Genomic DNA, 25,275 nt, shown 5'->3' with positions numbered 1-25,275 from the left:
GGACTGAAGCAATAAGTCAAGTCAACAATTACCGGACTAACAGAAAGAAAAAAAAAAAAACAGAAAAAAATAACAGCAGACAACACTTTAAAAGAAGGCAACACTGCCAAAATGTGCCAGTCCCAGGTTATTTAGAGTCAAGATTTGATGCATGTCTTCACATTCACATGATTGTAAAATAAATCTTTGGTTTTAGACGACAAAAACAGGGACAAATTTGATATTTTAGGATATAGATAGTTATTGTAAACATATTCAGTGTTTTCTTATAAACAATCTGTAAATTAAAAAAAAAGGTTCAGCAGATGAATTGAAAAGAAAATAAGCATGAGCGACGGCACTAGCCAAAAGTGCACAAACCAAAGTAACCTCTAACACTGACTACAAATATTTAAAGTAGATGGGAGAGGTTTATAGTCATGAGTCAGTGTAGTGAAGTCTTTATAGATTGAAATCCAAGTTGGGTTAGGACTCCTGGCAAGCCATTTCTGTTAATTAAAGACGAGTAAAATCCTCAAACATTTAAGAAAGTATTCCCTCATAGAATTTGGAGATCTGAATATGTTTTTAATTCACTGATGTTTACATATAACTGCTGTCTTTGATGACTGGTAATGCCACTGTTTTTAGTTTTCTTGTTTTCTAAAATGTCTTATTGTCAAACATGATTGGTAATTTTTATTATTAAATAATCTGCTAGTTATTTTTGTGGATTAACTGTTTTATAATTTTCTGTATAACCAGTTAGAAACATGGTAAGACAATTTGTTTTCATCTGAGAAGCTGGAACCATCAAAGATTTTGTATTTCTTTCTTAAAAATAACTTAACAATGACCAAAATGGTGCCCATTTAATTTTTTTATTGATCAAAACATTATTTAATTGATTAATCATTTAGCTCTAGTTTTATAGTTGACAAACTCATGTAATATATATTAGAATACTGTCAGTAAACCAAATCAAATCTTGAATTAAAAAAAAACATTTGTAAGAGTTACCTGATCAATAGAGTCTAATAACTGTAACATATTTCATATTTCACACACACACACACACACACACACACACACACACACACACACACACACACACACACACACACACACACACACACACACACACACACACACACACACACACACACACACACACAAAACTGCCAAAGATATCATCATTCTTCTTAAATGACCCAGATTGTTTGTTGTGATGAGATGATCCGGAGTCAAGAATGTGTTCGTCAATTGACTCTGAGATGACTCCAGGCTACAGCCCATTACTTTGAAGGGGCACAGTGAGGGAGCCATAAACCAGGGACAGTGTAGCCATGGCTTAAACCAACCCTCAGAGCGGAATGAAAGAGGCCATGTGAAGAGGTCATCACTCGGGGAAACTAGGCTGTTTTTTGAGTGTGTGTTGGTGGAGGTGCTGGAAGCGGAGGGGGAAGAGGTCCTCAGGGATTATTGGAGCTAAATGGCAGGGTTAGTCTATTTCCCATGTGACTCGGAGGTAAAACTGTTGACTAATGGGAAATTAATGAACAGATCGGTCAGTACTTAGGCTCTGTGTACGTCCAGGGCAGGGGCACAGTGATATTTTGGAAGTGTCAAAGTACTGTTGCTAACCAACACTTTTTCTCAATGAGACCCAGGAGAGTAAAAGAATGACACCAATCACTACCCAACAGTTTTGTTTAAAGGAATAGTTTTGGCATTTTGGGAGATATGCTCATTCCTTTCTTGCTGAGAGTTAGAGGAAACAACTGATACCACTCTCATGTGCATAAACAATTCAAATAAAACCCATAAAGATGCATAAAAGTGAAAAATGTATTACATTACACATACATTATAAAATACAACTTTGAACTTCGAGATATCAACTTCATGCTTATTAATTCCTTGTGAATCATTCATGTGCAGCACCGCAGTAATCAACATCATTTCAACGCTCATCATTCATGTCAACACGAGCAACTTGCCCCAGCACGCACTAAAGATAACTGGTCTTTAATTTGCACCGACTGTTTTTGTTCCTGGTTTGAGGCACAGCATTAGCTCACAAAAGCGGAATAAGCAGTGCCAAGTAACTCAAATCCAGAGCCCACCCATGGCACTGTGAGAGCAAGGCTGGCAGAGAGGAGGGCAGGCAGAGAGATTTGAGAAGACAGGTTGCGAGGTCTACGGGGAGCAAGCTGCAACAGGTTTGCTAGGGTCAGGATGTTGGGGGATTAGGGTGTGTCTGGCTCCCCCCAGCTCCAACCCCTGCAGGTAAGTGCTTGACTAGGCTGCGCTGGTGCTGTCAGCCACGTTCACACATGCATGACCATCACTTGGGACTTATTCCAAATGCCTTCCTTTCAATGAGCCTGAACAACGCTGAAAATAAATGAATCAAACATTCCTTATGCATGAAAAAAATGCTGGTAAGAGTGTTAAAGCGTGTTAAAGTGCCCCAATGAACCATTTTTCTATTTCAGGAGCCACACCCTTCACCTGGCTCACACTGTGTGGAATCTTCCATTTTGTACAAGCAGGTAAACCACAAGATAAAAGAAGAGGCATGGTGGAAGAAGACATAAACTGCAGAGAGAAACCCCAGGCGTCTGTTAGTCAGACCCAGTGGGTTTAAATCACAGCCTAATCGTGTGAGCCGTGACCTCATACTTGTTTTCATTTTTGAGTCTACTGCGGTGACAACAGTTTGCAAAAACTTTGCATACTTATCTGTCCCAAATAATAAGACTCTACAGAGCCACAGCAACCCAATCCACTTCCATGAAGGTTTGTTTGTGTGTGATTAGGCTGGTTGCTACAGCCGCCCTGACTGTATTTTCCATTAGTGATTTCATTGTGGTCATCATCACATGGATTGTTTTTATATATGTATATATTTGTACAAACGAGTGGAGGAAGAAATACAGCAAAGAGAACAAGCCTTGTTCAAATTGGGGGAGAAAAAAAGTTTTAGTTGAAGACTGCTTATATTGTTTCAAAAACAGGATCAGTAATTAGATGAGGATATCAGCACTGCCAGAACAAGAAAACTTTAAGCTTTAATTACTTTTTCTTTGGAATGGACCTTTTTTTATTATTATTATTTGCTGTGTAGTCTGTACAATGTAAAAAAAAAAAAGTGTTAACAAATTCCAAACTACTTTAGATCCCAAAGCCAATGAATTTGGTGTTATTGAATCTCCCAAAGCCCCCAAAAAGATTGAATAGTATGATGAATACAAGACTTAAGTCGTCATATTGGAAACTTTGGTCTTACTGTAGCTACCTAATCAATTAATCCATTTGTAACTAGATAGGTCACAAAACACTAAAAGATGAGAGAGAAGAAAACGAAAATATACACAAACATTACGCCTGCACGCATATGAAAGCAATCAAGGTGTCCCTTCCCCCATTCACACTCTGAAATCAAACTGAATTGCTTCTGTTGGTTGAAACTTCTGGTTTGTGATTGACATGTTGGGGCAACAGTCTCCATTTCAAGACAACTTGAATATTTTTATAGGTTAATTAAACTGAAATTATGTGTCTGAAGTAAAAAGTGGGTGCACTGATATTCATCCTTTTGTTGCATCTCAAAACTATCTAGATCCGCTACAGACCTTCAGTCAAAGACGGGTGATAAAGCTCAACCGGGGCCAGCGTGTGGAGACAGCCTCTGTTTTGTACCTGATGGGAAAAGCAGCTATGCATACAGCACACTACCGTCTCCTTGGGAGACTCTGGACAGACTAATGGTTTCCTAAGCTGTTTGTCTGCAAACCTAAGTCACACCTAAAGTGCCATAAATGCTTCAGGAAGTCTGGTTGCCTGCAGGCCAGCTGCCGGATTTAAATGTTGTTGTTTTTTGTTTTTTTTACTTTAAGCACGTTCAATACATTTAGGTACATTTTTCCCATTAGTATTATACGTTTGTCCGGGACAAAGAACTACTCTTGTGTGCCACTCCATCAGATGACAGAAGTTGCACAAGCAGAACAGATTTGTTTTGTGCCCTTGTCGCCTGGCTGTAGCCCCCTATTGGTATTTAGCGTTCACATCTAATAGCCATCTAATAATCTTGATAGCATCAGCTCAACTGTTCCAAACCGCCTTGTATTCAAACTTGGCACGAGAGTGTACCTCTTACTGCGGGATAGCTTGTCAATAGTGACATGATAGGCTGGTTTAAGGGCCCAGAGAAGGACAAGGCCACAGTTTGTTCTGGCCTTTTCCTGTCAGGGGCTCTGTATGTTTATGCTGTGGCTTTGACACCCATTCACTGCTGAAGAACTGAAATAAACAAACCATGAGAACTATTGAAAAAAGCCACACAAGTGGGTGCCGGGTATTTTTAGCCGGTTTATTTTGTAACCCTGGAACTCTAGCATGTGTTTGTCTCGCATTTTCATGAGATATTTTAAAAGGAAATAAAAATGACAGCCCTTGCTCTGAGCAAATCTGTGCACCCTTAAGGCTCCTAAACTACTCCCTAATTACCATTTTCTATCCCGAGGTCATAGTGGAATGCGTTCCAAAATGGATTACGTTCCCACTCTCACTCTCTCATTCTGCCTTTTTCTTTCCCCTCTTTCTTGCCGTCCTTGCCCCTTTATTGCTTTCATTCTTCTTCCTTCTCCAGGTCTCCTCTCTGTTTAATGACTTACACATGTCAACCATGGCTGTGGTAGCACTGTGACAAAGTGGAATGCCCGAGTGCTCTCCGTCCCATGCTGGGACTACAGTGTTCTGCTTACAGTACACAACCCTCTGCCAACCCACCTGTCCAAACCATACTATCAGGATCCCCATTCATCTGCCGCTCCGCCAGCCCTTTGTATCAGCCTCCTCTTATCAGTCAGAAAAAAACAGACAATTTGTGTTTCTGAAGCACATTTATTTTCACCTGAAGGGGTGAATATTGTTCATACGATTTTGACCTCAAAATAGAACCAGGAACAAAAGCTATAATTGCCAGTTCAAAATTGTTTCTCCTGTCTCACCGGGTCTGTAATTAAAGCTAATCTTGAAAGAGTTCAGGCTGCAAACATTCAGAACAACCTGCACGGTTTAGTGTGCAGGAGGGTGTAAATGCAGGTCATATTTTCAAGGAGGGATAGGAAAAGGAGTGATATTCAGGTGAAGAAGGGCTGTATCTGCTGTGATGTAAGGACACTTGTACATGTCATCAACAATGGCCGCCTGAAAAGCATCGCCCTAAGGCCGCAAATACCGTGCAGCAGCTGTAGCTCAAAGAAAAAGTCATACTTTGTCAATCTGTTTGTCTCCATCACTTATCCACCAACAGAAGACTCCAAACAGCCTACAAAGGACAGTGTTAGGCCTATTGGTTTTGGAGCTCCACTGGGTACGAGCCTTCCACAAGAATGGTCCCATATGTTTCACATTATAAAAGGTCTTCAGGATACTATAGCTCACAACAGCAAGGAACCCCAAATTATAGCCACTGTAAAACACAATTCACTGAGGAAAACATTTAAAAGCAAAAAAAAAAAAAAGACTGCAAAAGGTCACACCAAGCCTCGGGGAGTTTCAATAATACTCTTTCACATTAAAAAGAAGGGGGGGAAAAAACTGGCACCACAAGATCAGTTTTTGCTCAGTATGAATGACCCCCTTCTCTGTCTCCAGAGTCAGACTGAAAGAGCTGCAGCACAAACACACACACACACACACACACACACACACACACACACACACCTGGTTTGAGCCAAAGTAAATACAAAGAGCAGTGGCCTGTTTTGCTCTTTGAATAAATGAGCAAACTCAATGAAATGTGACTGAGCAAAGGGCTAAAGAGAAGGGGGGGAAAAAAAAGGTTGAAAGGTGCTCCAGAGTGTGGAGGTCTAATCCTGCTTTTAAGTAGTGACCAGCCCGACTTTAAAACCCTCTCTGCTAATGATTGACCGTGGAAAAGTTCAGACACCGTGCCTTACCTCCTCAAAGTGAAAGCAAATACTTTCTTCTTCTTTTTCCTCTTTGATTCCCTTTGTCAGTCCAAGCTGCTGGAAGAGAGAGAGAGAGAGAGAGAGAGAGAGAGAGAGAGAGAGAGAGGGAGAGCGGGGTGAAGTCCTGAGTGAAAGAGCCCTCAGCCCGTCATACAGGCTTAGCGCGGTTTGATGAGAGGCTCATTTTCCTCTGCTGGAATGCGCTCTCAGGCTTCTATGAGCTTATTTTGTCCCGGTGCTCTCCTCGCCCCTTTACTGTGCCTGTCGACTGATTAAAAAAAAATAATAATAATTAAAAAAAAAAAATGGAAGTCCTTGCTCCGGTTCCTGAACCGCGGCTCCTGCTGCTTCTGCTCAGCCCCCCCAGTACACTTCCTCCAGTCCAGGCTGCTGCTACAGCCGCCACAAGTCCTGGCATGGGATAGTCCTCCCACTGCGCCGCTGAGGCTGTCTGCCTTGTTCCCTCCCCTTTCCCTCTACTTCGCCTCTCTGTGGCCTCCTCCCTCTGTCTCCCTCCATTTGTTCTCACACGCACACGGAGACTTCCTGCCGCCCCCCCCCCCCCCCACACACACACACACACACTTCCACAGGACTCCCCCCCCCCAACTTTTCATAGAAGACCCTGGACAATGAAATACATAATTATAAACCCTTTGCTGTAATTCATTATACTGTGAAATATAAAATTATAAGTTATTTAATCACCTTTAGGTCTCGAAAAATGTTGGCCTATAATCCGAAAGGTTAAATAAATGTTTGTAGTCTAAATTGGCTGATTATTGTTTTACACAGTATTTATGGGTTTTGCATAGCAGTTTGCAACATTTTCCTCTGCTTGGCGTCACAGGCCTGCCAGATGACTCAAAAAAGAATCAATCTCATATTCAAATGTGTTCATCTGAACACATTTTTGAACTCATTTAATACCTTAGTGAATTAAAAGTGGATACCAAAAGTGACATCTGTCCATTACTTTCATTTTTTTTCAGCGATACATAAATATATATCCTTTCTATAAAGAACTTTTAATTATTTGAACCATTTTGGACTACTTTCAGCTTTGTATTTAGTCTTAGTGACTATATTTAGTTTAGCCTATCACTTATAGATTATTGTTTGCTGTTAAAAACCATTTATCCATAACTTCTAGCTTACTATTTCCAACCATCCATCTTCTACTTTTAACTTACTCGTTGTTTAGTGGACAATTCCAAATGTTTATCCATACTTTTAGCTATTTCAACTGGTTGTTCACTTTTCACCATGCCTTATCGATATAATCATTTAAGGATTCCTTCTGGCTGTCTATTTCTACTGGTAATTCATTCCTTTCAGTTAACTGTTAACTTTTCTGCTGAAACCTGACCTGGTCCACTCAGGTCTTATTTGTTATCATTTCTTTCAGATGAGTTGAGCAAATCTTGCCCCATCCCTCTTGGTTACAGCAGTACAGTATATAATCTCAACCAAAAATGTAATACAAGTGTCAAGTCAAGGCAGTTGTATTAATGTAACCCGAAGGCACAACCTGTGATGTTTAAATTTATCGTTTATGTTTATGTTTAAAATGTAAAATTATCCCTTCAGTAGGATTAATATCCTACGATATTGCTATCCGCAATACCCAATAATTACAACCTCATAAAAGGACTTGGTTTAAATTATTGATTATCATAAAACTGACAACCGATCAAAATTAATCAGATAATCAACTCTGCTTTCAAGGTAAACAAGGGTAACCATTTGTCAGGTAATAACCATGTTTGCTCACTATCTCAATATTTCATGCAATGCTGGTTAAAATGTCCCTTACTTTTACTTAAATTTCAAACCCAACACTCCTGCTAATATGAAATTATAAACTGTAAAATGTGTCATGTAGCCAAACAGGTCTGTAATTTAACAGCTTTAGAATGACAATTAGTGACATTCCTAGAATTCCTTGGATGTAAACATCAGTATCTTCTCATACAGTGAATTTATTTTAACCACAACACAGCTGGTGTGAATGAATGAGTAAATGCATAAAAATGGCTGTGACAAGTTTATTTATAATCACTCAAGAATAACATTTTAGTGGCAGGAATTTTCATAGTTGGTGGTTACTTGATCAGATAAACATTTTAAGCTAAACCTCAGCATTTGCAGCTAAACAAAAGGTTATCTGAAAAAAAAATATTCATGAATCAAACTGCAAAAACATAAGAAAAAAATACAAAATCCATTATGTGGCCATGCATTTCAAATTCCAAAAAGCCATATATTAAAATGAGCTATGACTCATATTCATTCAACAGTCGTGTTACAATAAGAGCATGAATAGTACTCAGCACTACATTTGATATTGAAAGACTGAATCATCAAAAACCGCAAACAATCAGAACATTTGATGAATTCAGAATTAGATTACATTTTTAAAACACACAAACCTTCCCCAAACCTTGCAAGTAGCAGAAAAAAAAACATATAAAAGCAAACTGTTAAAAAAAAAAAAGATCAAATTGCACAGTAACGTGCTGTGCCTTAAAAATTATCGTTGCCGCTATAGTTGGTAATGCTAGAGGACAAGCTATAGCTGTAAGTAGAGGAGTAATCAACACTGCCTCTACGAGATCCACTCCTGGAGCTGGCTCGGGAACCAGACCTGGACCCAGAGCGGGATCCTGGGTTAGAGACATTGTAGGGGCTGCTGATTCCCTTGGTGGAAATGGAGGTGGCCTGCAGCATCTTCATACCATTGCTTTCCTCCACCATGCAGCTGTCCATAGCGTCTTTGTAGGAGATCTTCAGTTTAGTCTTCGGACAGGTCAGGTTCTTATGGTGGTGCCGGGTATCCTGAAGCTTCTGGGCCCCTTGCCCATCTAGCCAACTTTTGCGGATAGCCTCCTCAATGGTGATTCGACGTCCAGTGCCAGGCTCCATCAGACCTCCTGTCAGGTACTGAAACTCCAAAAATCTCTGGCCAGCCTCATAAGGCAGCCACGCCTCCTTTACTGCTTCTGCTGCAGACATCTTCCTTTTAGTCTTCATATCCTCAAAGCCAGCAAAAGCTTTCTGGGCAGGTTTCAGCTTCGTGGCCATGCTTTCGTCAATGATGCTCTGATGGACAGCATCCTGCAGCGACAGTCTCTCACCAGTAGCTGGGTTGATGATACCGCCTGTGCATGCCTGGGCCTCCAGCAACCTCTGTGCTGTAATAGTGTCGATTATGGCTCTTCTGAGCCCTTCAGCAATAGTTATCTTCTCCAAGGTCTCTGTGTCAAATATGGCCGCCACAGGGCTCTGGTCATCAAACATCTCAGGGGGAGAGACAGTAATAGATATACTGCTGAAGCGCTTACGGACGGTAGGAGAAGATGGTGCGGCCTGGGTGGGGCTGCTGCAGGTGACCATGTCATCAACATTGCTGGCTGCAATGGTCATCTCAGTGCTGCTAGTTTTGCTGGTAATTTGGTCAGCAAACTCGGTCAAGGTTAGAGTTCCAGCACGGTACTGATCGAAAGACTTCTTGTTAATGACACCGCGATCCAGGCAGTCCTGAATGTTATATTGGGTTCCAGTTTTTCTGTCCACTATCACCAAATGCGCAGAGCCATCTGACCCCTGGATAGTGATTTCCTCCCACTCGCACTCCTGCTCTGATAAGTCCAGAAAAGTGCTATAATCAATTAGCTCCCGGTGATAGGCCTCCCTCACTGACATCTCAAGTCCAGTGTCTGGGTCAACAATTACAACCCGCCTCTTGCGGAGGACATTGGTGCGGCTTTCCTCTGACTTCTTCTTCTTGTCTCGGAGTGGCAGAAGTATTAGGCCTGTTTTGTCATCTGTGATACATCTGTCCTTCAGCTGAAGGTATGTCAGGTTCTCCTTGGTATTAGGGTCAAAGAACCCTTTTGTGTCATCTCCCTCATAAGTTAAGATGTCATTCATCTCCTCATCAAAATAGCCCCTTTTATAGGCAACAGCGACATCAATACGGTGGTTCTCATTGGGGTCAATAATCCCACCACTGGCAATCTGAGCCTCGAGCAGTCGTATTCCATGACCTTTCTCAATAAGATCTTTCTCAACAGCCTGGAAGAGGGAGATTGTCTTTCCTGTGGCTGGGTCTGTGTATCCAGTTACAGCCTTCTCTGCAGACATCAGCTTATTCTTAAACTCCTTCCCTATCAGGGCTCTCTTTGCTGCATCCTCCACTGTTAGGAAGACATTGTTGACTGGATCAACAATGAAGCCAGAAGCAGCTTGGGCCTCAAGAAGCTCCAGGGTGGTTCCTCTCATGAGCAGATCTTCCTTCATTGCCTGATAGAAAGGCATTATTCTGTCATTGGCCTCATCATAGATCCCTGCAATACAGGTAGAGCCGTAGAGATAGGACTTAAGCTTGTCTTCTATGTCTTTGCTGGTGAGTTTGCCCTGGTTGAGCTTCTGCACATCAGTTTCATTCAGCAGCTCAGATTTGATGAGCTCTGAGACAGAGACTTCCCCACGGAGACCTTTCACTGTCATGGGCTTTTCTGGACCACGGAGCAGAAGCAAGCCAGAAACAGGTTCCACTGAACACTTCTTCCGAAGGTCATTATAACTTATCTTCTTTCCTGTTGCTGGATCCAGGTAGCAGGTGGGGTTTTTGTTCAAAGCTCTGTAGAGCTCCTCATCAATAAGATTGCGATCTAAGGCCAGATCTTTTGGAAGGTACACACTCAGAACAGGGTCCAGGATGCCTCCAACAGACTCCTGAGCTTGGAGCAAGCGGATGGCCGTCTCTTTGTCTACGCGGCCATGTTTGCAAGCCTGACCCACAGATAACACTTTGCCAGTGTATGGATCTTTGAAGCCTGTGCTAGCTGCTTCAGCTATCACCAAGATGTCTCTGTCTTCTGTGTCAACTATCCCTCTGGAACAGGCAGTATCCACAGGCATCTTTTCATTAAATGCAGGGTCCACTATGTAGCCTGTTGCTGCTTGAGCTTCCAGGAGCATGAGAGCACTCTCTGGGCTGAGGAGATGCTTGTTCTTGGCTTCAGTGAATGGCATTTTCCCTTGACAACCTGTTGTCATGCCTGCAATGATGCCTGTACCCTTCAGACTAAGATGGATGTCTGCAGCTACCTCGTCCACTGTCTTTTTGCCCTTTAGGAGGTTATCTAGAGTAGCTTTACTGATTATACCACAGTCGCAGAGCTGGTGGGCTGTGACTTTGTGGCGCACGCCGTCAAATACGAGCTTTGATGGATCAATTGTTACGACCTTCTCATCTGTCTGGGTCTGTATGCTCAGAGTGCAGGGTCTCTGCTGTAGTCTCAGTATCTCTCTCTCCAGGGAATCTCTTTTGACAGCCAGTTCTGATGCCTCCTTTTCTGAGCTGAACAGGCGGCTCTTGTACCTTTCCTCAACACACTTTAGCTCCTTCATGAGCCTCTCGATCTCACTCTTCAGGGAGAGCCTTTCTCGTTCAGCTCTATCCCTATCTGATTCAATTTTCCTAATCTGACTGTCTTTCAGCTCGTAATGGCTCTTTATAGTGTTTAACTCCTTAAAGATGGAATTATTTTCATCCTGCAGCCGTTGTTTGTTACGAAGCTCAGTCTCGAGTGTGACCTTGATGCGGGTGAGCTCCTCTTCCAGTCGTTGCTGACGGTTCTTGTCCTGCTCCATCAGTTTAAGCTTGGATAGCAAACTTTCCTTCTCAAGCAGTATTTCACTATATTTGCTGTGGGACTCATGCACCATCATGGATGTCTGTGAAGAAATATGAAAACACATTAAGTATACAAAAATGCCAAAATATGATTTTCAAATACACATATAAAATATAAACAAATTCAATTACAATTCAATTCCATATCATTCATTCATCATTGCTGTTTGTACTAAATTACATTATACATATGTACAGATATTCATGCATATATTTTCCAGCATGTTAGTGTAAAATGTTTAATAAAGTGATTGGTGGTTACTGTAAGTAAAGTTCAGTGATCTAATGTGACATGTAAAAGTGTGAATGATTTGCATATCTAAGCATTTGTAAGTACGTGAATTTCATGCACAACTCTAAACGCTAAGCTAAAATAAGTCATCATGAGTAATGTCAAATATAGCAGGGCTACTTTGAAATTAGGTTCAGAATTAAATCACATTTAACCATTCATGCAAGCAGGAAATTTATATTAGTTGTATTATATGGAGGTGATCCTTCAGTGCAATCAAAAATACCTCAATCGATTGCTTTTGGAATTTGTCAATTTCCGTTTTAAGCTTTTCTCTCTCCTTGGTCAGGTCATTGATGAGAGCCTGGAGCTCTGCTGTCCTCTTGGTGCTACTTTGCAGCTGCACATGCAAGGCTGAGATCTGAGTGGCACTTTCTCCATCAATAGTGTCTTTGCTAAGCTTCAGGTCATCTCTCTCCTGTCTAACTGCCCTCAGCTCTTCCTCCAATTTCAGTCTCTCCTTTGTTAGGTTTTGTGTCAGAGTCTTCAGCTTTTCAATCTCCGTAGTGAATTCGTTCAGTTGGCGGCTCTTCTCTTCAATGGTCTTATACAGGCTTTCATTACGTTGGTTGAGTTCGTGAATTCGGTTCAGTTCCTGCTGGAGCTTCTGTTTCAGTGTCCTCAGCTCAGCTGTCACCGCTGCCAGCTCGTCCTTGGTGGCTTTATGATCCCTCAGGCTCTTGTCCAGAGCCTCCTGGAGAGCCCTGAGGTCCTGCTCATACTTTCTCCCAGAGCTGGAAGTCTCAATCTGAATAGATTTCAGTGTGTTAATTATGGTGGTGTGCTCTGTGCAGGTACGTGTCATCCTCTCCAACTCAGCCTCCATTCTCTTTCTACGAGTGAACTCCTCTTGTGTTGCCTTCTTTTGCTTTTCAAACTCAGCTTCCATCCCATCCAGTGAGCACTGAAGTTCCCTGATACGGTTCTGCAGGCGAGCAGAGCTCTGCTCAGCCTTGGTTTTCTCACTGGTCTGCTTTTCCAGCTCCACTCGGGTGATACGGATCTCCTGCTCAGACACTTTAAGCCTGTTAATTGTCTCCAAATATGAGGTGTTCTTTGCCTTTAGTTCTGCTTCAGCTTGTTTCAGGTGATTGATTTCCAGTTCCAGAGCTCTCCTCTTCTTCCCCTCTTCCTCTAGGTTAAATGTTAGCATGCTGATCTGCCTGGACTTTTCCTGATTGTGTTTGGTGGCTTCCTTAAATTTGAGCTCATCCTCTCCACTCTGTTGTATGAGTGTTCTCAGCTGCACCTCCAGCTCACTACGCATCCTTGTCTCTTGTACCACTGAGGCCCTCTGCTGGCTGGCCTCCTGCTCTGCTCTGCTTTTCTGCTCTTCTGTGTGGGCAATGGACTGTCTCAGTCTCCTCAGCTCCTCCTCTACATCTCTCTTCTCAGCAGTGAGTCTGTCACATTGCTGCCTCAGCTCTGCGGTGTCGTCTTCTTTCTGTTGTGAGGCTTTCAGGATCGTGGTCTTGGTAACGTGGATCTCGGTCTCGTATGTCTGCTTAAGTTGATTAATCTCCTTGGTGCACTGTGTTCTTACCTTTGAGATATCTGCTTCAGCATTTCGTCGACGTGCCGCTTCATCCTCCAGCTGTATCTTCAACCTCTCTAGGTCACGTTCCTTGTCCTTCACTGATTTTTCTAAGTCAATCTTGGTCCAGTTGAGTTCCTCCAGTTCTTTCTGTCTGCGGCGAACAGCCGCCTCATACTCTTCCTGCTGGCTGGTGTAGCGCTCCTCTGCCAACCTTCTTTTCCTCTTTTCTTCATCCAGCTGGTATTTAATGCGGGTCAGCTGGTCATTAAGATCTTGAAGCTGGCTGTGTGTGCTGTCCAGGCTCTCCTTGGTGGCATTAACTTGCATTGCTGTGGTTCTCTTCACTTCCTCCATAGAAATGAGGTCATCTTTTGATTGAGTGAGCTCCAACTTAAAGCGGGCCAAAGACTCTTCCAGAGATGTATTTTTTTGGTTACGATCCTTGAGGTCCTCTTTCAGACGCCTGAGTTCCTCCTCCAGCATCTCAATCTTGGTGTTCCTTATCTGAAGAGAGCAATGACAAAAACAGAAAGAGGGCCAGTTTTATATTGTTAGACAAACCTATTTGTTCATTTATCCATTGTTTATCATACTATTTACTAATATTTTTGCTAGAGTTATGACTTACAGAAACAATGTTCTCTTAAATGGAGAATCCAGTACTTACCTTCAGCTCTTCCATGTTCTTCAGCAACTCCCCTAGGAACTTGTAATAGTCACTAGAGCGGGTAAGTAGCTCAATGTAATGGGCCTGGAGGTCAGCCGTCTGTTGAGCAGTCAGGTATTAATTACTTTCCAGTTATATCTTTAAATGACACATGCAATAAAGGGATTAAACTTGATGCTAAAACATGAGCTAAAATTACAAAGCAAATAACCGCTGTTTAATTAAACAAACTGATGATAAATAAATAATAATTATTAAATTATATCATAACTACTGAAATTTCCACTTGGTTGCCAAATGTATGCAAATAATAAGTAACAAAACATTTATGTCAACATGCAAATGGAAATTGGATTAGTGTATTCACGGAAGACCAGTGCTTATACCTCTTGTCTGACCACACAAGCGGGGGACTGCAGCATAGTTCTCTTGATTGGAATATTAAGTAGGGTTTCCAGGCCTGAACTGTAGGAAGCCAGCTGCAGCTCATAGTCCTAAAAACACAACAAAATATGAACTTAATCGCCTGTACCATACTTTGAATTTAATCAAAAGACTGCACAATAAATGACTACCAACCTTTATAGAGGCAGCACAGGTGTCTGAATTTTTCTGCACATCCTCTACTTTATCCTTCTTTCCTTTGATTTCATTGTGAAGTGCCTATACAATAAAGAAAATGGATCATTAAATGTATTGATTCAATTTGACATCAGTCAGTTCAGTCTGCGCTGCTTCTGGAACATGAATTACTATAGTAAACAATATTTTTTACAAACCTTATAAACCGTTTTATCTGAAGAACAACTGACATCTGTAAGACTTTCTACATATGCTGCTGTACAATGCATAACATCCACACACCTCCAACAAGGCGCACAGCTGCCAGCATCTAAGTTTAAGTGAAAATGGTGGCTACTTCCATGTAAAAATCAAATCAGTTCAGTTAAAATTTTATAAACTGATCACAACAAGTTGATGTGAACAACAATAAGACGTGCCTTCTGTTGGTTGAGGTGGTCCATTAGAGTCTGGATGTCGCGGAGCTTCACCGTCTGAAGGGTGTCCTGGCGCTTCCTGGCATTGTCTATCCACTGTTCCAGGGAAGTGCTGCTCTGACGGTAATGTTGGAGCTGTTTCTCCTGCTTCTCCAAGTCCCACACTCTGAAGAGGAAAAGAGTGAGAGGAAAAGGAAGAGATGAAAAGATAATGTTAGTATTGTTATCAGCAACAACAAAAGAGGGATGTGGATGAATACTCATAGGTAGTGAAGAAATGTGCATGCATATGCAGAGTATCTTTCTGTACCTGCTATCAATCTGTGTTTGGATGCGGCGCCAGCGGTCAGACATCTGACCCACCAGGTCTGAGTACTTGGACAAATCCACGTCACACTTATGATAGGACTCAGAAATTTGACCATTCCAGTGCACTGCTCGAGCCAGGTCAGACTCCATAGATGTCAGCAGGTCTCTTTTTTGCTCCAGATCACTCTTCATTTGCTAGAATCATAAAAAAAGCTCAATTTTAGATATGTATCCTATACAAATTATATTTACAACTAGTGTTAGGCACCTGGACAATATATATTTTATTGGAATGGAAATAGCATAAAGTGGAAATACTCAAAAAAAATAGTGCTTGAGTAGCAAGTAATAGCAAGTAGTTGTGTGTAGGGGGAGGGATCATAACTAAATGTAGCCACAAAAGACTGAAAGACTGAAGCACAGTCAAATTGAATCAAAAAACTGAATGATCCATTTTCTTCATTGTACAGGCACTTTACAATGAAGTAACATTAAAACTGAGAAACAGTTGAAGGCTCCGAATAAGATTACATGTTCTGTTTAAGCCTTTGAAATTGTAACACGAGAGATAATACTTCAAAATAAATCTGTAAAAGTGTCAAACCTTTAGTGTGTTCCGATAGTTTTCCACCTCTCGAAGATCCAGAGAACTGGTCTCCTTCTCAGTCAGCCGGGCCTCGTGGACTTTAATGATATCCTCAGCCTGGAGAAGGCTTTGAAGCAAGGCCTTCAGGGCTGACAGTCTGTTGCAGACAGACAGTCATGACATTAAATCAACGTGTACTGAGATGAACCTTTGATTTGACCTTATAATCAGAACAGCAGCATGTTGCCCCAAGTTCTGTTCCCACATTTTACCTTATTTTGTGTAGGATTTATTCAAACATGTCAGAATAAATAAAAAGGTGTTGTAATTAGCCTAATGACATTTACCTCTGCAGGTAGGTTGAGTACAGACCCTGTAGGCCTCCCAGTTTTTGGTTAATGATTTCCAGTTCGGAGCGGAGGAACTTTGCTTGCTCGGAGTCTGCAGGTATTCCTTCCAGCTGCTTGATAATTCTTTCTCTCAAGCGCAAATACTCATCATGAATGGTGTCCAGATCTTGGTGCACAGTCTGGAAATTAACATGATTTCATATAATGTCATTTAAGCTCAATTAAGCCTGCTCAGGAAATTAATGTTGTTTTTTTTCTCTTTTTTTTTTTCGCAAATAGACATCTGAAACGTATTTGTCATTTTCTTGTGCGAACAAGTAAAAAGTATTTTGTATATTTGCATTTATATTTTACACAAATAAATGAAAGGTTACATACCTGCAGCTTCTGAATGTGCACTGAGCACTCGTGCACACTGTTGTCCCCGGGGGCAATGTGTAGGTGACTGTTGAGACCGGACTCAGCCAACTCCAGCCTGCGTCGGAGCTCTTGCAAACTACTGAGCAGTGTAATGCTGAGGGTAGAAGTGGCCGGGGCAGGCTGGGTATTGCCTTTGATAGTGCTCTTGGAGATGTCCTCTTTAGTGGGTTCAGGCTTTGCCCCTTCATCCTCTGAATTGGTTGGTGGAAAATTTGGAAATTATAAATTAATAGCAAAAAAAAAATAAAAAAAAAATAGCCCTTTTATTGCATGTTTACTAGGGGAAACTAAATTCCTATTCCGGTATGTACCCCGGTTTGGGGTTTTTGGTAGAGCAGAAAAAAACAAAGAAAATGTGTAAATAATATATATATGTATATATATTTTTTTTTTATGTAAACATGCAAAAATAATTTATGTTTCAGTAGTGACAGACAATGTTTGGCTCAATTGGTGTCCTGTACCAAATACACAGACCGTTAAATTAGGTGCTTTGACAAGTTAGGGATAAGTTAAAGCCATTTTACACTCACTGTAAGCAGGCATCTGGATTATCAGTGTGTCATAATGGGTTTGAGCTTTGTCAAAGTAGCTCTGGATGTTCTTCTTGTCCTCTTCCCCGAACATTTCAGAACCCTGGCTGGTACGCAGGAACTCCTGGTAGTGAGTCTCCACTCTTTTGATGACATTGCGGTACTCCTCAGGACGCATCTTTGACAGCTGCCAGACAATTGAGATGGGTGAGCTTATGCAAAACATACAGGAAGTAAGCAAAATCTACAAAGTCCTACGACAAGTGTTTCAAGATGGAAAAAGAATAAACAATATCTCATTTGAAAAGTAAAACAAGAGTAAAAAAGTGTTCTTTTGTGACATCTTACCATACTGAGAGTGAGGCTGTTAATGTAATTGATGTCTTTCACACAATACTGCCACGAAATAAGACTCCTGATGTTGATGTAAAGCTGGTTCCAAATGGCCATGATGGCATCATAATACTGCTCATTTCTGGGGAGGAGCACAAGTCATCAGTCACTCTTCAAAAGAAACCGCAAACCAAGCAGTCACAATGACTGATTGACTTTACAAAGGAAGTGAATAATGTAAAACGTTTGGAGACATAAGTGTCCCACAATGTATCCAATACTGTATATGAGCACCAACATAACATTTTCATACAATAATTAATAATAAATCCATTTCAGCTGACAAGACTTCAACAGGCCTAACTGACATCTAAGCAGGATTTTCTTAGACCATGTTTGATCTGCATTCGTCCCAATCACTGGCATGTTTCTTACTTGTTGGCAAGGCCGATGCTGAGTGGGTTTGGTGGTGGGATGAGCAGGCACACGGAGGGAATTAGCATATCGAGACCTCCAGGTCCTGTCACAAGCCACTTGCTGCGCTGCGAGTTGTCCTTCAGGATGCCCTCATTCCCTTTTGATATGCCCCTCTATAACACAAAACAAAACATACAAACAAATGAGTTATAATTGTACTTGTAGTATATATGTTAATACCTTGTGCCTGTGCGTGTGTTTGTAATAGAAAGAGAAATTATATGACTGACCTGATCTTGTTTAAAGTCACATAAGGCCTGGACTATGACAGGGCTGCTGCTCTTCTCCTCAGGGTTGCGAGGTTTCAGCCTGACAATGGACTTTGACTTGCTGACCAGACTTTTAACCTGCCTTTTATTCTCCATGACACGTTCTTTCTCTTTCTGTGAAAAAAAACAACAACAACAACAGACAATGATTCATAAATGAGCTGCAACTTTCCAAAGTCCGTTTTTTTATGTAGTCATTTAAGGCTCAAATCTCTCCTCAAGATAAATGTAAACATGCAGAAGCTTTCCCTTCAGTCTCTTAAAAAACTGGCCAAACTAGCTCACCAGACATGCAAATTGTTGACACCCATGTCATTCACAAAAGAACAAATCATTTATATGTTGTACAACTTCATAGCTGCAGGGAAGTACTTCACACACAGGTATCCCCAGCACTTAACAGAGTGTAATGATACCTCCAGGTTTTTCAGGAGCTCGTTGAGGTTTTCCAGTGGGGTGTTCTTGTCACAGAGGAATTTGCTTCGTATCATCTCATGCTCCTTCTGCAGCTTCGCATAGGTCTCATTGGCCTCCTTGAAAAACTGAGGCGGTGCAAAGAGTTTTGTTTAGTATTTGGATTAAAACATACGGGGCTCCATTTTCATCAGTCCAAAAGCAGGACTGACAACTTACTTGGCTGTAGGCAGAATTCTCCTTCAAATGAACATGGATGCACTTGGTGATCTGGAGGAGCCAGCTCCACTGGGTCTGTAAGGTGTCCATGTAGGCCTGTGGGTGCAGACGGAGGTATCAGTACAAAACTAATGAATAATGTGCAGTTTGAGACCGAAAAACCAGAACAACTTACTTCAATCTTATCTAAGGCAGGATGATCGCTGTTCACGAGGCCATCTGCTTTCACCTTTAGCTTGTTTAGCTCCTTCTCCTTCTCTTCCAGGTCTCTCATCAGTCTCTGTCAGATGAAACAGAAAGTAAGAATCCCAAAAGGCTACACTGTGGAGCCAACATACGCAAGACAAAAAAAAAAAAAGAAGAAAGAAGAGTTTCGCCAAAGATTCTCACAGAGTAGCTCTCTTCTTTTTCGGGGATGTACTGGTCAATGTTCTTGTCTCCCCAGTCAAACACAAGCTCCTCCTCCTCTTTCTCGTTCACCCACATGATGGCTCGGGAGATCTCTTCAATGATGTTCTGAAGCTCATGCAGCTGATTCACACGACTGTGAGACATTTTCTGTGACAGAAACAAGGCAAATTTATGAAAACGATACAAGTAACAATTGTAATAATGCAAACGTCATGGATTTTGACAAACTTTTAACATTTCTGTAACAGAGTATGGTTCTACCTGCAGGCTGTCCCATTCTTGGTCCAGGATGGAGAGGTTGTACTTGTCAAACCTTGAGTTCTAAAAAAAGAGAAATTTAGTCTTTGGTGAGTTTTAAATGATATTATGTAATGTTAGGCTTTCATACACTCAATGCATAGACGATCATTCTTCTTACTCATGATGCTTCAAAACAGGTAAACAACGTAGAGGAAGACAACCTACCAGCTCATCTCTGGCACGGTCTACTTCATGGCTCCTTTGGATAGAGCTATGGTGTTTATTGTGGCTGAGGATTTGCTTCTCTATGGTGGAATAGTCCTCTCCCCATTGAGCTGTCTCAATCATGCGCTATAAGAGGCAAAATGGGAGTTTATTACCGACTGAAATACAACAACTTGTGGAAATACAACAACTACTGTTTAAATGCATATTAAGTAAATTTATACTATATGTAAATACCAATTACAAACATTCAGGTTTTTGTAATTTTTCATCTTTTTACTGTCAAAACTCTCCATTAAAACAAAGAAACCATCATGGTATTAATGCTTTCTGACCTCCCTGCTGAAAACAACAATCATTTACAGTTTACAATATTGGCGGTCTGTGGCACATTGGAATAAGATAGATCAGGTCTTGCCCAAACAGGCAATATTTATTAGAGGAGTAGTGTAATTGTTTTGGTCAATTTATAGGACAATAATAAAAACACATAAATATATTTCTAAATCTTAGCAGATATATTATATATTCTCTTGTGTTTATAGTCCCTGGCCTTGGAGCTATGTCTTTTTCCCCTTTGGCCTCTAGGTGTCAGCATATAATCACTATGTCCATTGTTAAGCAAGAAACTATTCCAACTATTCCCCCCTACTTGTGCCTCTGCTTTGATAGGAGCTTTGCCAGCAAACTAACCAGAGCCTGCTCTTTACTTGCAGTTTTTTTTCTCACTCAAGGCTTTTGTTCTCTCACCACTCCCTTTTTTCTTCATGAATTATTGACTGAAGCTACACACAACAAGCCCAACTTTCAGTAACAGGACTAATGTACTAATGTACAATGTACAATGGCTGAAAAAAAAAAAAAAAAAAAATGGCCTTGATAGTTTATTATGAATAACTATTTAGGGACTTTTAGAAAGCGCAAAAGTCCAAAGATTATGCCAGATAAGATAAGTTTATTTATGTGATAACAGGGGGGAAATGAATGGTGAAATGTGGAAGGGTGTGGCTGAAAGTGGTGACAGAATGACAAGGGTGTGTTTTGGTAGGGTGGGAGTAAGAGACTAGAAGGGCGTTTTCCCATGAACATGTTAGAAATCGGCTGAACTACCCCGTCCCATAACTGCTGACTCAGTGGAGAGTGTCAGATATCACACTCCTTTACTTCTTTTCTTTTTGGTTCCATGGCCCCTTTATCATCACTGTTGCCTCCCCCTTACCCTCCTCTATTTCTTTCTACCGTCTTCTCTCTCTGTCTCTTTCTCAAATGGAAGTGCTCTCTCCTCTTCTTTGTTTCAATCCTTCTTCACCTCTGTTAGCCTCTTTCACTCCCGGATCAGGTTCTGGCAGCCGCATCCAGATGGTTTCAGTTACAGGAGGCCAGTATAAGTGATAGTGTAACTGCATACCCTAACAAAAGTCCACTCTAATGCACCCCGTACGGGCATGCAAACACTTGCAGGTGCAATTCAGACTGGACAAGCAAGTTAAAAATTGCTGGGCATGGGAAGGATCCAAGTTTTAACACACATCTGTGGGTGATGTTGACATTTCAACAACAACAATTCAAGTTTATGAAATTCTTGTTGTCCAACTAATTAATTACAAGCAAAATTATATTTGTACAAACTTGTGTGAAGAGGCTGATTTACTGTGTAACAGTAGAACACAGATCACTGTATAAGTGACAGATCAGTAACATCAATTTGCCTGTCTTTTATGTGACTTTATTTACATTAACAATATTGCAAAGTGTCTTAATGAGAAAAATATTTCACAACAATATCAGGCCTTATATCTTGTGTTGTTTTTCTGAAATGTCTCTGAAGTATGCAGAGCTCACCTTCTGTTGGGCAATCCAGGCCATGGCATCATTGAAGATCCTCCCCCCATCGAGGGAGCCCGCACTGCCTCTGTTTCGTCTTATGGTCATAGCACCGACAAGTTGCTGTTGGATAGCAGCATGCATGTGCTGGAACTGATCCACACTGTAGAGTTGTACAAAAAAAGGAAAAAAATACTATGTGAATCTTCAAAGGGAACACTGACCTCGCTACTTCAAAGAGCGCAGATGGGCAGATACAGTGAACCGCATGTGAAGGTCACTGAGCTCCTCAGTAAGGTTTGGTTCGACAATGAAATGAGATTCAGCTCTTACTCTGCAGCCTCAAACACTGCCATGCTATGCCCATACAGCACCGCCTCTACAGTATATGCTAAGCTGCAGGCAGGATTACTGAAATTTGTGCCCGCGGTCATGAAGGAACACCTGCAAATGTAAATATGCAAAAGTTGCACACAAACTCACACGTGCTCACACCTGCAGTTTGCAAAGAGACACAAACACTGTATTCTGTCTTACCTTCTGAAAACATCATTGGGTATACGCATCTGCTGCAGGTCTCTGCCACAGGCCTTCAGCTGCTCCGTAGTTTCTGCAGCCATTAGCAACGACCTCTCGGCCTCCGTGGCTGGACCTCCCTATAAAAGAACAGACACTGATCAGCCTGGCAGACTTTAAAATTATACTTCACTTCACGGTGTCTGATGATATTGTGTTTTTTAACTCAATGAAGTATGTTGTACAGCAAAGACAATGCAATTCTTAAACGTATTTATGTTTATAATAATGTCACTTTACACCCAAACTAAGCAGCCCCTTCTTGAATGACTGTTGTCCAAAGAACTAAAGGTTAAATCAAACAAATCAGTTATGTTTAATATGTGTGCTACACTTACATTCTGGAGGATCATCTTCGCTCTCTGCAGGAAATCCTGACACTGGTTCGTCAGGAGTAAAACCTTCTGCTGGATAGCATGGACGCTACACATGAAAAATAATAATATTATTCAACCCACAGCATTTATTTCTATATGAACACAAACGCAGTTTTGTTTGGTTCAAGATTTTTGAGAAGTCGTCAACAGAATATGTAGTAATTGAGAAAATGACGTTCAACTAATTTGATTTTTCAAGCTTTAAATAAATGAGTTTCAAAAGCAGATACGGAAAATATAGTTAATAGGTTACTGAATTGTTATAAATCCTTGTAAATTATCACTGAATTTCACTGAAACTAAAATGTAAGATCCAAAGAGCATAACAGTAGTTTCTGTTGAAGAATACACACTTTAAAAATTATAAACTTGCATTGAATCCAACACACAAATGTATGGTGTTTCTAAAACACTGGCTATAGGTTGTGGGTCGCCAAAAGGTCACCGATACAAAAAAAAAATCTGTGGCTTTTTCTTCTCAAAGAACTTTAAACTCCACCATAGGTTTGATAACACCCTGTATTTTACTTGAATCTTTCTTCACCATAAGTTTATCATTAAAAGAGACTTTAAAAAAAAAAAAAAAAAGGAAATGCTTTGACAACTTCTGGCAGACATGATAAATGATCGCAGTGGGAGAACATTGAAGGGTTTGCAAGTATTGTGATTCACAATATTGGGCAACAAATAAGGAGGGATACCACAAGGATTACTTGGATACACATTTTACTAAAACAAACTAGAAAAAGACGCTTTTAACCAGGAGTTCACAGCCACAGATGCCTTTAAATAGACAAAGATTTGTTTTATACAATCATGTGGACCTACAATGCAATTATACTGGGAACCACAACACACTGATTGTATACCAGTAGTTCAAAGGTGAGGACGCAGTGGCATTATGAGGTTAGAACCTTCTTGATGACATGTTCCCTTTTATGTTGTAAATGAATTACCACTTCACCTTAATATTCTTCAAAGATCATACTGAATTTGTAGTTTATGTTTATAAATAAAATTAAAAAAAAAAAAAAAAATCCTATTAAACTCGTTCAAAGGCCAGCGCTTACCTCACTCCCCCACCTGGGCCCCCACCCATGTTGACTTGCACCTTCTGCCCTCCGACAGCTCCGCCGTGCATGGAGTTCCTGGAGAAGGTGGAGGTGTAGGTGTACCCGCCGTCCCCTGCTTGGTAATCGCCCTGGAAGCCGTTTCCACCGCCGAACACGTCGTTTCTATAGCCCGACAAATCCGGTCGCGAATTACTTCTCTGGCCCATGGAGGCCAGTTTCGAAGTGGAGTCGTACAGACTCATTGTTGCTGCGTTGTTGTATGTTTTAAGAAAGTTTTTTGGAAGTTGTTCTGCTCTCCAGACAGCAGACAGACCGTGCGCCTCTCCCCGCCCCGTCTCCTATTGCGCAGATAATGTCTGCTGTGAATAGACGGAAGCTGCCTGCCTGCTTTGGGATTGGAACCACACCTTGTTGTATTTACGAAACACTAGCCAACACTATCCTGGGGGGGGGGGGGGGGGGGGGGGGGGGGGTGTTAGTCCTGGGGCTGGCGTCTTATTCTACGAACTTCGTTTGGAAGTTAGGCTATGTTTTTAAAAAAAGTATTAGGATGTGTTTGTTCAGCTGTGTGGCAAATTTTAACACTAGCTATATCTCATACTTTGTAAGAGTCGTGTTCTTTTTATTTAGAACTTGACTTCAAAAAAATGACATATATTCGACCTTTAGCTTGTTCTATCTGTTATGAATATTATTATTACCAGATGTTGATCACTGTTTATTTTTCCTTATAAATAAATACAAGAAATTATAGTTTATTGGGTTTTTTTCTGGGGATCATGGGTCATGAAATAATTACTTTTAATTCACTGTATGATTTTAAAATTTTGAATCCTAATAACCTCCCTTGGCCTTTGTTTGGTCTTTTTCCCTTTTGCTACACAACTACAGATTCAAATGTGGATTCATAATGAGAGAACACAGCATTCAGCACATTGACTCCCCATTGGAGTGAGTGAAGACAGTGGTTACACAAAGAATTTGTTATCCTGAGTTCAAGATTCCTGAGGTCTAAATGAGTCCATTAGAGAATTCAGAGTTTTGTGTAATTGCTTAAGTTGACACCGTATGTCACCAAGTACAAATATAGTTGCTAGATCCTCTTTGGTTTGGCATTTGTTTTGTTATTTTCTCTCACTTTCCTTCACTCTTAGCTTGTCTTTATTTGTCTGCACACACTCACTTTAAAAAGTGAAAGGGTGTGAGAGACAAGGAGACGGGGGAGGGTCACACACACCTAGTGAGGCAATGATTCAAAAAATGTGTGAGCACCAAAGATTGTGGCCAAATGTCTAAGGGTATAAAGAATTACCTTGAGAATGATTTCTTCTGACTGTGTGGATTTTTTCAGTCAGTGGGAACTAAAAGATTAAGCCACAAAAATCACCATACAAGGCCTGAAATTCTTTTAGTCTTTATCCTGAAGTCAAACAGCCTTTCTCAGCTGAAGGAGGACACCGTTGACTCTGTTGATAGAC

The 25,275-nt window shown here is 41.1% G+C and overlaps 2 protein-coding genes across 3 annotated transcripts in view; both read right to left on the bottom strand.

Annotated features, from left to right (window-relative positions):
- LOC138617249 (tensin-3-like) overlaps window positions 1-6,390 on the bottom strand; it is a 31,263-nt gene extending 24,873 nt beyond the window's left edge. The window contains exon 1 of the mRNA XM_069692056.1: window positions 5,952-6,390. The gene's annotated coding sequence lies outside the window, so the exon portion shown is untranslated. The remainder of the gene's footprint in view (window positions 1-5,951) is intronic.
- Window positions 6,391-7,997: 1,607 nt separating this feature from the next.
- On the bottom strand, window positions 7,998-24,146 carry dspa (desmoplakin a). Of its 2 annotated transcripts, none has more exons than XM_069692054.1 (24): window positions 23,795-24,146; window positions 22,686-22,770; window positions 22,309-22,427; window positions 21,790-21,934; window positions 19,948-20,073; window positions 19,744-19,803; window positions 19,462-19,629; window positions 19,247-19,351; window positions 19,072-19,167; window positions 18,855-18,980; window positions 18,400-18,552; window positions 18,128-18,282; window positions 17,708-17,834; window positions 17,360-17,546; window positions 16,785-17,017; window positions 16,404-16,585; window positions 16,075-16,213; window positions 15,472-15,665; window positions 15,165-15,327; window positions 14,743-14,826; window positions 14,550-14,657; window positions 14,164-14,262; window positions 12,186-14,000; window positions 7,998-11,708 (listed from the first exon to the last, which is right to left on the bottom strand). In XM_069692054.1, the coding sequence occupies exons 1-24, from the start codon at window positions 24,037-24,039 to the stop codon at window positions 8,490-8,492; spliced, it is 8,133 nt and encodes a 2,710-aa protein (XP_069548155.1). In that variant the 5' UTR covers window positions 24,040-24,146; the 3' UTR covers window positions 7,998-8,489. The 2 variants fall into 2 exon arrangements, with proteins under 2 accessions (XP_069548155.1, XP_069548156.1); XM_069692055.1 differs by having other exon boundaries at window positions 13,503-14,000.
- Between the last annotated feature and the right edge of the window lie 1,129 nt (window positions 24,147-25,275).

Source organism: Brachyistius frenatus, unplaced genomic scaffold (assembly GCF_029030835.1).
Source record: "Brachyistius frenatus isolate BFR_SWC_R1_liver_20210118 unplaced genomic scaffold, ASM2903083v1 Contig_12, whole genome shotgun sequence".
Lineage (NCBI taxonomy): Eukaryota > Metazoa > Chordata > Actinopteri > Embiotocidae > Brachyistius > Brachyistius frenatus.
Note: the sequence above shows the minus strand (reverse complement) of the source record. Positions and strands in the feature narration are given on the sequence as shown.